The sequence below is a fragment of the Monodelphis domestica genome, chromosome 5 (genome assembly GCF_027887165.1).
Source record: "Monodelphis domestica isolate mMonDom1 chromosome 5, mMonDom1.pri, whole genome shotgun sequence".
Taxonomy (NCBI): Eukaryota; Metazoa; Chordata; class Mammalia; order Didelphimorphia; family Didelphidae; genus Monodelphis; species Monodelphis domestica.
This window is the reverse complement of record NC_077231.1, coordinates 70,383,232-70,395,840: the sequence shown is the minus strand read 5'-3', so window position 1 is coordinate 70,395,840 and position 12,609 is coordinate 70,383,232. Positions and strand designations below refer to the sequence as shown.

Sequence of the window (12,609 nt, the reverse complement as noted above, 5' to 3'; positions counted from 1 at the left end):
CATTGGGGGACTTATATGAGAAGTGGCCATGTGAATCAGTTGGGATTTGATGGTGGTGTGTCTTGAATAGCAGGATCAAGAATGCTTTATATGAGAGACAGGAAGGAGCCACTGAAAGTTTTTTGATTAACAAGTGACAAGTATATTAGGAAGCTTCTTTAAGTGATATGAAACTGAAGAATGAAGATATTAGAAGCAAGAAGACTCAGGAGAGGCTACTGCCATCTTCTAGGAGAAGGTAGGAGGATCTGAGCCAGGATATGTCAACAACAGAAGCAGTGCAAAAGGGAATAGATAATAGAAAGCATCCTGGAGATAAAATCAACAGGACTTGGCAGTTGACTAGGTGTGGGGAAGGACCAAGGAAAATAAAAAGTAACTAGTTTTGAGCCTCAGTACTAGGTGGTATTCTCCACAGAAATAAAAAGGGCAGGGGAGATTTTTTTTTCTTTTTTAGCAGAAGTTAATGAGATTTTAGGTTCTAGTAGAGTTTCCAGGAACAGTGCCAGTAGATAATCAAATATGGTCCTGGAGCTGTCAGGAGAATTGCTACCAGAGGGCTAGATTTGCCTATGATTTACCTACAAGAGTAGCTGTAATGCTTGGAATCACAGAACTGAGTGAGGTCTCTGAGGGAGGCAGTGATGAATAGTGCCAGGAGAGAGACATATTGAAGCTACCCCACGTTGAAAGCGAGAGAGGCTTTAATCAATCAGCAAAGTAGCCAAGAAGTGGTCAGACAAAAGAAAGTAATGGATATAAAATGCTTTGGGAAATGTAAAGCGTGTTGTAATTAATGCTGTTTTATATAAGTGCCTGTGCTAGACCCTGAGGATACAAAGAGGCAATACACTGTAGCCATCAGGGAGATTACATTCTAGCTAGGGAGAAGCAGCAGCAATCCAAGGTTTAAGATTCAAGGCAGTCTCTGAGTACCTGGTTTGTTGTACAGACAGTAAGGAGGGAGGGAAGAAACATTGATAGAGTGCCTACTGTGTGCCAGGCACCATGATGTGCTTTTTATAGATAGTATCTGATTTGATTTTTATGGTCAGATTGATGATAAACTACAAGTAGTCAGTGGGGAGAAGTCATGGAGGTCGGGAGCACCCAAGTGCCTAGGCTGGGGTATGAGGTAGGTACCTAGCATACAGGTACTAGGCTCACTAGTACTAGCAATCATGGGATAAGATAAAAATAAAAATTTCCTTGTTGCTTTCTGTTGGATGGGTGAGTAGGATTAGAGAATATATTCTGGGATGGTCAATCCAGAGTGACCTGCCCAAGGTTGTACAGAGCTAAGGTCCAGAATCAGCTCTTCTGGCTCCAGTAACCTTTCACCTATTTCCTACTGGCTCATCCATGTTTTCTATAGATTTGGAATTCTCCATCTGGAAGCTTATATTTAGGGTGTCTCCCACAGGATTGTTGAGAGGATCAAATGAGATCATATTTGTAAAGCATGTTGTGAGACTTCAAATACTATAGAAATGTCAGTTTTTGCTGTGGCATAATTACCTTAGTTTACAAGATAGCTTTAATGAGGAAGTCATTACTATATAATGGCTTATGTTGTCTTTCAGAGCTCTGCTTTAGGAGGATTAATCTGGCTGTTCTGGGCTGGATGGATTACAGAAACAAGAGCCTAGTGTTATGAATTAACACTTCTGGGGCAGAGGTTTGGGTTTATTTTAATTCCTCTCTCTAAATAGTGCATTGGATCTTTTGTATTTTATTTATAGACGTAAAGTTTATTGAATCACAGCCTCTCTCTTTCACTCACACATGCATGTGTGCGTACACAAACACACACATACTCCCCTCAGAAGACTGAAGCATTTTTTAGAACTCTTAATTTCTGTCTTAGTATCTATACCAAGTGTCAGTTTCAAGTCAGAAGAATAGTAAGGGCCATACAATTGGGGGTAAGTGACTTGCCTAGGATCTCACATCTAAGAAGTATCTGAGGTCAGATTTGAATCTTGAACCTCTCATCTAGACCCGGGTCTTTATCCACTATACCACCTAGCTGACCCCACCCACCTTCTTTTTAAGACAGAGACATTTTAATGGGGTTTTCTTCTAGGATAATTTCCATTGCAATATAGTTTGTTCACATAAACTAATAATAACTTCCATGAATTGGTAGTTTAATTTCTAATACAAACCCTTAAATACAGATACATATTTCTAAAAAGGAGATTTTAACTTATAAACACTCAGTGGTTATGTTAATACAATGATCTATGATTTAACAATTCTGAGCTCCAAAATAGGATGAGAAGAAAAGAGAAAGATTAAAATTTTCTATTTGGTTTTAAAACACTTCAAAGCATGGAGAAAAAAAAACTGCAAAGCCTTACATGAATGAAAGCAAAGTGAAATAAGCAGAACCAGAAGAAAACTGAACACAAAGAATGGAATCCTATACAATGAATAACTGTGAATAATGGCTTTTATCACCCATACAATGATCTAAAACAGGATGAAAAATGCCATCTACTTTCAGAGAAAAAAAGCTAATAGAATTGAAATCCAGACCAAAGCAAATGTTTTTTCACTTTCTTAATTTTTTCATTTGAATTACCTTCCACAAAAGGATTACTATGGAGAAATGTTTTACATGATTGCACATGTAAAAACTATAAAAGACTGATTATCAAATCTCAACATGGGTGAGGGGGAAGGAAAGGAGGGAGAGAATTTGAGGCTCATTATTCTTTGAAAATGTTGGAAACTTATTCAGTGTAATTGGGTAAAAGTAAAAATAATAAATAAAATTTCCTAGACTGGCCCCTTCCTAACTTGACAGGTTTCTTTTACTCTGCTTTCCTCTATGTATCTTAAGCCATCAAGACTGGCATTCTTGCTATTCTTCCCATATGTTGCACCATCATCTGACCCTGTATCTTTTCAATGACTGTTCCCCACACCTGGAATACCACTCCCCCCCTCCTCCCCACTTCTGCCTATTGGATTTCCTAGCTTCTTTTGAGACCTATCTTGAATCCCCCCTTCTGCAAGAGGCCTTTCCTGTCCCCTACTACTGCTGGTGCCTTCCTTCTGAGATTATCTCCAATTTGCCCTGTATATAGTCTTGTCTCTTGCTTACGTTGTTTGTGTGTCTCTCCCATTAGAATGTCTGCTTCCTGAAGTCAGGGTCTGTTTTTGCTACTCTTTGTCCTTAGCACTTAACATTTCAAATAATAAATATAAATAGATTCCTGCAGATTGAGTGAGAATAAGGGAGTGTGGAGAAGAGGGTAGAGGTATACTTTACTATATTGGAGGTCTGGCTGTAGTCTTCTGGCTGTCTGCCAAAAAGATGATGAAGCCTACTCTGGCCTTTGGTCCCTGACCTGGCAATGAGAAAAGGAGATTTAAATATGGCCTTTCGTTACCTATATAAGTCTCCTCTCTAGTCTCATTACTTTCACTGTAGTAAGGTCGTAGGTAAGAGCCTTTGTGAGAGTGCCTGCAAACTGTTCCTCAGCTTCTGCTGGCATTTGAAAGCAAAATCATGCAACCTCTCAGTGAAAATTTGCTGATTGCCTCATCATCAGTTACATTTACAATGGAAAGTGTAGGAAGCTCAGGAAGAGCCTGCTTCAGCCTTGAACAGAGAGTTATATCCCCAACCTAATCACTCTGTCTGGAATGGTTTTTTTTTCCTCACATCCATTTTGGCTGTGCAAGTCTGCAGAAAATAGCTCTGAGATATTATCACTTCCTGGTACATTGACCTAGATCAGGATAAAAGACTTTTGACAAGGCAGATAGACCATTTTGGAGGCTTCTGGCCAGACATGTTGAAGTATGGACAAGATGTAGCAGTTTAAATAGAAAAGGTAGCTTGGTGGATCTGATCAATGTTACAAAGAAATTATCTCTGCAACTTGGTAGTTCCTTATCATTTATGGATTGTGGTAAATTGCCAAAGGTGATTCCAACCAATTCCCCTAATCATTATAACATTGCAGCATTTAATATCCTTCTATTATATTTAGATGAAAGCCCAAGAAGTGGAATTAGCTTTAGAAGAAGTGGAAAAAGCTGGTGAGGAACAGGCCAAATTTGGTAAGTAGTTGGCAAAAAAGTTTAAAAATGAATAATGAGGCTTTGAAAAATGAAGAAGAAATTGATTTCCCAAATTGACTAGTCAGACAAAGAATTGGCTTAAAACCTGTTAGGCAATGTGTATATATAATTTATCAGAGCATTGTGGTTGAGCAACAACCATGTTGCCAGATCATATCATAGACACCTTTTCTCTATTATCTGATCAGATTCATCTAATTTTTTAAAAAGGTTTTTCTGGTGACAGGGAAATATATTTTAAAATGCATTTCTTAGTAAATTCAATGAAATAAAATGTTTGTTTTCTTTCAACAGAAAATCAGTTAAAAACTAAAGTAATGAAACTGGAAAATGAGCTTGAGGTATGTCCACTGTGCATTTTATGATTGTCACATTTGCATGAAATTATTTTTTTTCTTAATTGATTGGGAAATTTCATGAATGTAGTTGTGTTCATATTCAGCCAGGTCAGTTTCTTTTGAGGTAGAAACCTTCATAGTGAACTAAATTGTGTTGGCACCTTCATTTTCAGTTGAGCCAGACTGAGCATAAATATGATACCTTTAATGATAGATTTGGACCACTGAGAATCACTCTTGGGGCCTCTTGATTGATTTTGACCAATTTGGTGATTTTTTATTTTTGATAGAGGTGATTACTCAGAGAGGCAGATTGTAAAGCACACAGGTTTGCAATGTGTGCTTATCCACCTTATGGAACTATTTAGATTGTTTCATAGAACAGTTTGAAAAGATTCCTAAATTAATATAAATTTAACTGTGGGTACTGAACTTAGGTTGAAACTTTTTAATTAATCTTTTTTTATTATTTTTCATTATTACAGACTTTGACATTCTTTATATGAATTATAAAAAATCTGATTTGTCATTATATTTGACACATTCTCAGAAGTTGTATTAAAACAAATATATTTTTATTTTGCTTTTAAGATGGCACAACAAACTGCAGGAGGTCGAGATACTCGGTTTTTGCGTGATGAAATCCGCCAGCTAGAGAAACAACTGGAGCAGAAGGACAGAGAATTAGAGGATTTGGAAAAAGAAATGGAAAAAGAGAAAAAAGTCAATGAACAGGTAAGAAGCCTTCCTTTCATATCCTCTAAATTGCTATGAAATGTGGTTTTGCTTAATGTTTAAGTAGCACATTTTGATGGTATTTCCCTTGAGAGATAGGAGATTATGCAAAGGAGATTGATCAGAAATCTGAGTCTGAATCCTAATTCTAGCAGTAGCTATACAACCCTGGGCCAGTTACTTAATGTTTCTGAAGCTTAGTTTCCTTATCTGTTAAAATGGAGTTAATAACACCAAAGCAGTGAGGTAAGGAAAGCATTTTCAAAGCCTCAGAGTGCTGCTTAACTATAAATTATTATAATGAAAGAACTAGTAAAATTCTTCCTTTAAGATTAAGTATATTGGAATTATAAAAATTAAGGTAAGAAAAATAGAATTGATAGGTAGTCTAGTGAATAGAATGTTGGACATGGAGTTAGGGAGACCTGAGTTTTAATTTTGCCTCAAATACTTAATGGCAATGGAACTCTGTACATGATACTTAACCTCTTTCTTCAGTTTCCTCCCTGGTTAGATGAATATCAGAATATTTCCCAGGGATTTTAGGAAGGTAAAATGAGACAATATTTGTAAAGTACTTTTTGCAAACCCAAAAGTGCTATAATAATGAGTAAAGTGTATGTGAATTTATTTATCATTAGCTACCCAACTTAGTATTTATGGTGAACAAGAAGATTCACTTCCTTGTAGCATTTGCTTAAAGTGTGCTCAGTCTCAGTGTTTCCTTCCTATACTATGGTTTAGTACAGGAAGGGAGTCTAGTACATTGGGAGGGTTGAAATTACATGTCCAATCACAAGAAACACCCTCCACCTTCACCTCTGAATCTTAGTCATGTCTTCATTTCATAAGTTGTGACTATTTATGGAAACACAAAAAATGTTCATGTATAAATTCCAGCCTCTTTTGCAATTATTGTAAACCCTAGTGTTTTGACTAAAAAAACCAAAAAGGTGAGGACTGGTGTAAGGGTTAAAAATTAAAGGGTTGGACTAAATATATAAAAATATGGTCACCAAAATTATTACTTAAGTCAGAATGACTTTTTATGGTAGTTTATTTACAAAAGGAGAAAGAGTGAAAGTAAGGACATTAGAGAGAGTAGATAATTACTCAGGCCCAGTCCAAATCAGGCACGGCTTCAGAGGCTCCACCAAAGGGGGCCCAGAGGTAAATTAAACAAGGGTTCTAGCCATGAAGCCTGCTCTAAGATGAGGGGCCTCTCCGGAGGCTACTACCTTCAGAAAAAGCCAGGAAAGGGAACCAGCCTTTTCACTCATCCAGGAAGTAGTTCTAAGGAAAAATCCAAGAGAAGTCCAAGGTCCCAAGCTGGAGCTCCTTCAAGGTCAAGTTCCAAAGCGAAAGAGTTAGTCACAGGAAGTTCTTGCTACTTTTAAAGACCCTTCCTTTCATCACTTCCAGTGCCTTCCTTCCACTTTACATGGACCAATTGCAGCTATAGCTTTGCTTAGGACTGCCTGGGGGCAGTCAGTCAATTCTAATTCTTCACGCACTCTAGCACATATGGGTCACAGACGTCCCCATACTTAAGGATAAGTGGGGTAAATACGCTTCTGTTGATTAAATCTAAAAATGGGCAGGGGAGAGTTAACCCCATCTTCACATTGGGATGTTAGGGGAGCATCCTTGCTATATACCATCAATAGCAGTGACTAACTATTTTTGCCCTTTTCAGAGGTTTCCACTTTTTTAGGAGCTAACTCATAGGTTCCACTTTGACCATTCCTTATTGGCATGAGCACCAGGGGTCTAGTCTTTGGTCAAGGAGAAGGAAATAAGGAAAAGAAAAAAAAAGTGTTGAGTAGGAATTAAAGGACATAATAGTGGAGGTTTGGAGAATGAGAAAATAAGATTCAAGGCTTTTAAAATCATAACAAGTTGCTCATTTAAAGGGGCTGCTAAAGGGGCTGCTAGGTGACTCAGTGGATAGAGTCTGCTAAAAATCCTATAAGTCATCCACATAACAGAAAAAAATTATACTCTTTTAAGTGATAGTATTTCTCTAGTTCAAGTTTATGAAGGGTAAAAAGTATTTGAGGCTTAGTTGGTAGTTTTCAAACTAAGAATTCATCATTATACCAGTTACTAGTTTTATTTAACTTTGCAAAAAATTCTATTCCCCACTTCCCCATTTTTGTGGTTCTCATGTTTCTTTACTTCATCTGATTCCTAAGCGGTTGCTAGTGGCTTAGTAGTCATGTTTCCAATAGAATTGTAGTTCTGAAATAAAAATTGACTCTTTTTAAAAAGAAAGTTTTATTTCAGTTTTATATGGTTGACTACTACAGTTTTATAATGAAAATGCATTTAGCTTTTAATTTTAATTTGCTTTGAATAACTTTCTTTTTTATGTCATTCCAGTTGGCTCTTCGTAATGAAGAGGCAGAAAATGAAAACAGCAAATTAAGGAGAGAGGTTGGTAAAAAAGAAAAATAAGTGGGATATCATATTATTGGTGATTTCACAAAATTAGCAGCTACGAGTACTTTGGCAAACTCAAATTGCTTTTAAAACATATATTACAACCACGTGGTCTTTTCAAGTTGACTAGTTTTTATTTGAAGTTTTCTCGAAGACAGCAATAAATTGAGAAGTGGTAATATTAAATAATATTGGCTGCTCAGTGATAAGTGGGAAAGTTTCACTTATAGATTCATTATTGTATGATAATTTCTATGATGATTAGACAAACATATAACCAAATTTATGCTGTTATTTCATTTTATCTTATCAGTTAAAAAGTTGTAGTCATTTAAAATCTTCCAAACTTGAAAATATTTTAATTATTATTATTTATCCATCACCTTTTATTTATTTTCTTTAATAACTAATAACATTGCATTTTTTTCATTATCTAGAATAGAACATTTAATGTTTTATTTACCTTTTTCTTATTTCACTTTAAATATTTATCTCTTTATTTCTATTAACTTTTTACTATCCTTTTTTGGAGAACAAACATCTTAAGAAAAAGGTGAGGATTTAAGGATTTAGAAAATATGGGCACTTAAAAACATAAGTAATGGGACCACTATTTAGAGAATAATTATTCTTGCAAATAATTTTAATATTGTTTGGGGGACTTTGATTTACATGCAGAATGAACAGCTTCGTCAAGACATCATTGACTATCAGAAACAAATAGATTCACAAAAAGAAACACTTTTGTCCAGAAGAGGAGAAGATAGTGATTATCGATTACAGTTGTCTAAAAAGAATTTCGAACTTGTGCAGTATCTGGATGAAATTCAGGTAAAAAAAATCAATACTGATATTTTAAAAAATGAATTTCAAAGTATATTCCTTTAAAGTTATTTTTAAAAATGAATTTGATCTGAACTCTGTCTAGAAAATTAAATGATTTGAGAGCTTCAGGTAAAAATTGGTTATAATTTATTTTCACCTACATATTAATATGGAGGAACCTGTCAGATTAGCATTGGTGCCAGAGTTAATATTTTTAACGCTCACTTTAGAAACAGGAAATATGTTAGTCTGTAAATGTTGTAGTTCTTTTGCCTCGTTTGTTTAGGCTTATCTTAGGAAGAAACATATAAGAAACACTGAGGAAACATATAGTAGAACCTCCATACTCAATTTTTAAATATTTATTTCATTAAGTTGGTAAATGTCCATCTACATTCAAGCTAAAGACTTATGTAGAGAAGGTTTCTTTTCTCTCATGATAGTCTAGATCCCCCTTTCTTATTAATATAGTTCAACTCTAAGACTTAAAAATATTCAGCTATTTATAAAATAGTATCAAATTGTGATTTGTATCTTTAATAGAATTTAACAGAAGCAAATGAGAAAATTGAAATTCAGAATCAAGAAATGAGAAAGAATTTGGAAGAATCAGTGCAGGAAATGGAGAAGATGACTGATGAATATAATAGGATGAAAATTATTGTGCAACAAACTGATACTCTAATGGATCTGTTAAAAAAAGAAAAGGACCATTACAGGCTTCAGGTAAGAATTACTTTTAACTTGCTTTGTCTTTCCACATAATAGCATAGAGGAAGTTTTGTCATGTTGAAACCAACAACTAAGTTAACTTTTGAAAATTCTATATGAAACCAGAAATTTTATTAATTTCACATAATTATAGACAGAAACAAAATAGAACCATTAGAACACTATCAGGAAAAATTATTGGTCAAATTATTTAGAGAAAATTGAATTAATTTTAAAAATGAGTACATTGTATATTCTTAGATTTAAGGATGAACATTTATGTAGTTGTCTCAAAGATATTATGAACAAGGATAGGGACTTTTAATTTTTGGGGTTAGGAAGGTCCCAGTTGAGAAATCTCCCTTACAAATGCAAGTTGGCACCTTCTTTACTACTTAGAATGAGTAGCCCAGAGTACTGAGAAGTTATGTGATTCATTTGAACAGTTTATACCAACATAAATAGTCATGAATTTTATTTGTACATTTTGAAAGAACATCATTTCAGAAAAATTGTTAAACTGATAATTTTCAGGTTCAGGAACTTACAGAACTTCTGAAAGCAAAAAATGAAGAAGATGATCCTGTCATGGCAGCTGTTAATGCAAAGGTTGAAGAATGGAAGGTAGTTCTTCAAAATAGTTATGCGATTTCCTTATGTCTAATTTTAGGCACAGTTCTTCAGATTTTTATAAAAATGCTTATTCTACCTACTTAATTGTTTAAAAGTGTGGTGTACCTTCACACATATATACATGTACATAAGAGGTGTGTGTGTGTGTGTGTGTGTGTGTGTGTATGTGTGTATCTATTTATGGGTTTTATCCTCCATGGAGCCTCATCTAATGCCTTTAAATGATATGACCTTGATTCTGGGACCTCCATTCCAGTGGAGCTCTGGTAGGTCCTGACCCCCAAAAAGTCTTTACATTTAATAGACTGTCTTCTGTTGGAGGGCCAGTTTTAAAAATCCAAAAATCATGTAGCATCTTCATTTTATAAAGTCCTCATTTTACAGATGAAGAAACTAAGGCTTTTAGAAAAGTTAGGAGAATTATTCATGGCCACATTTAGTAAGTGACAGAAATGAAATTAAAACCCAGGGCTTCGAACTCCAAAACTGGGTTCTTTTTATCACTTAGATGACTAAGCAGTTATCAGGAATTTTGTCTCTGGGAAGAGTCTGGAGGTGCCAAGCTCTGAACATCACAAAAACAAAATTGACTATATCTTAAAGGACCAGAAAAAAGCTGAACATAAACATCTATCATTTCAGAATAAACAGTCTGTGTGCAATCATTGGCTGCTTAAACCAGAAGTTAAAATCAATATTAAGTTAAAAGAAAGGTTAATCATACAAGATAATTTTGTGTAATTATGACTGCTTTGATTGGATTTGTTTAAATGAACTGAATTATGAATCTGTGGGAATTAGATAAAAGAGTTTGACTATATTATAATCAAGGATTTGTTATTCCAGACTAAAAATTCTATATTCTTTTTACAGAAAATTTTGGCGTCTAAAGATGATGAAATAATAGAATATCAACAAATATTACATAATTTGAAAGAGAAACTTAGAAATGCTCAACTTGATGCTGACAAAAATAATGTCATGGCTCTACAACAGGTAAAAATCTTCAAATTTCCACCCAACCCCCCAATATTTTCAGAAATGATGATTTTTTATTGTCATGTTTTGATTTATTTTAATGGTTTCTCTTTTAACCATACTTTATGTGTTATTTGTGTATGTGCTATTAACCAAAATGTGTTGTTTATGTATGACCAGGTTTAATTGCCAGCTTTCAAATTACTAAAAACCTTTTAAGATGTTTAGTCCCATGATATCATGGCATTATGTTGTTAGCATTTTAACTGTGACTTTTCATACCTTTTCCTAAGAGGCTAACAGTTTGGACTGGTCTTAGACAAAAGAATACATTTCCAAATAGGAATTGTGCAGAAATTAGTTAAATTTTCGTCATTTGTATCATCTAAACATTATTTTTAGTAAAAGCAAAAGATTTAGTTATTGTTTAAAAGGATAATAAAACTTTTACTACTAGAAAGGAATTTTTTCCTTCTTTAGAGAGGAGGGAAAAAGGGAAAAATGAATTCTTCAGAATAGCATAAGGAAGAATCACAAGAAGGAAAAAGAAGTAATTTTTGATGATTAGACTTCCTAAAGAGAAAAGTTCATTTCATTTTTTACCAATATGAAATGAATGAGGTATTTGTGAAGAAAGATAACTTTTTTTTAATAGATTTTTTTAAAAGGAGTTAAAAGGAAGCCAACAAAAGTCAAGATGCTATAGTCAAGGTATTTTTTAAAAATCTGATTAATCAGCTTGTTGAATACTTAGGATGTTTCTTGCATTGTGCCAGTCAATGTTGGGTATAAAAAGGAGGTAAATCACAAGGAATTAATAATATATGTGAAGAGCTAATTTAATAATATTCAAGTTAGAGAATAAAGCCATAAATATATAACAGAATTATTGATTTTAAAATACTTCTTACAGGGCATACAAGAAAGAGACAGTCAAATTAAGATGCTTACTGAACAAGTAGAACAATACACAAAAGAAATGGAAACAAATACAGTGATTATTGAAGACTTGAGAAATGAACTCAGACTAAAAAGAGGTAGCTTCATTCCTAAAATTTTTCATGGGCAGTGTTACATACATGTGTGAATAAATTTACAAAACCTCAACAAATTGGTGGCTTGGGCTTTCTCTGTTTGAAAAACGTTTGGATTCTCTTCCTTTCCTAATGTATTTATTGCATGAATGTCATTAGTTAAACAAATGTGTAGTTGGAATTACAAGGTGCTGTTTTTTTAAAATACTTTCCCGTTTTAGATGTCTGTTTCTTAGTACCAGATCAACAGCAAGTGATGAAACTGTTGACATAACGCACAGTTTTAGTTTAAGAATTTTTACAATAGAATCTTGTAAAGCATCCTTGAAATGAATTTTTTAATGTGATTTGATTCATCATTTTGAATCAGCCTTTACTGCACTATTACTCATCTAGGTCCCCATACCTTCTACTTTGGTTGTTTAGTCAACAAGAATTCTTGAAGTACTTACTATACGTTAAAAGATACAAAGAAAGACAAAACCATTCCCTGACTGCAAGGAGCTTTATTCTGTTGGGAGAGCAATCCATAGAAAGCATTAGGAGGAGTATAACTAACACAGTTCCTTACATGTCAGTTAATGTCATGTGCCCAACCAAGACTGCAAATTCTTTGGGGACAAGGACTGGGTTTTATGCATTCTTTTGTATTGCTGGTCCCTTCCATATGTTGAACACTTAGTTATGGTAAACACTTACTTAAATAGCTGTTTATTGTTTACTCAGAGAAGAAAAGAGATCTGTTTAAATTAGTTTTATGACCTGTAGGTGTGTGGTATTTTAGTTGGGTTGTCATTCTGCTCTTATAGGAGTTA

General features: G+C 34.3%; 1 protein-coding gene across 8 annotated transcripts in view; it reads left to right on the top strand.

The window, feature by feature from the left end:
* Nucleotides 1-12,609, top strand: part of CEP290 (centrosomal protein 290) — a 111,325-nt gene that overhangs the window by 3,588 nt on the left and 95,128 nt on the right. For all 8 annotated transcript variants that reach the window (XR_008912099.1, XM_056798612.1, XM_056798610.1 and 5 more), the window contains exons 4-12: nucleotides 4,008-4,077; nucleotides 4,393-4,439; nucleotides 5,028-5,171; nucleotides 7,554-7,607; nucleotides 8,292-8,444; nucleotides 8,982-9,164; nucleotides 9,684-9,773; nucleotides 10,656-10,778; nucleotides 11,674-11,797. Coding sequence is in view for 7 of the 8 variants with exons in the window: in XM_056798612.1 (XP_056654590.1) it covers nucleotides 4,008-4,077; nucleotides 4,393-4,439; nucleotides 5,028-5,171; nucleotides 7,554-7,607; nucleotides 8,292-8,444; nucleotides 8,982-9,164; nucleotides 9,684-9,773; nucleotides 10,656-10,778; nucleotides 11,674-11,797 (988 nt within the window). In the remaining variant the exon portion in view is untranslated. The remainder of the gene's footprint in view (nucleotides 1-4,007; nucleotides 4,078-4,392; nucleotides 4,440-5,027; nucleotides 5,172-7,553; nucleotides 7,608-8,291; nucleotides 8,445-8,981; nucleotides 9,165-9,683; nucleotides 9,774-10,655; nucleotides 10,779-11,673; nucleotides 11,798-12,609) is intronic.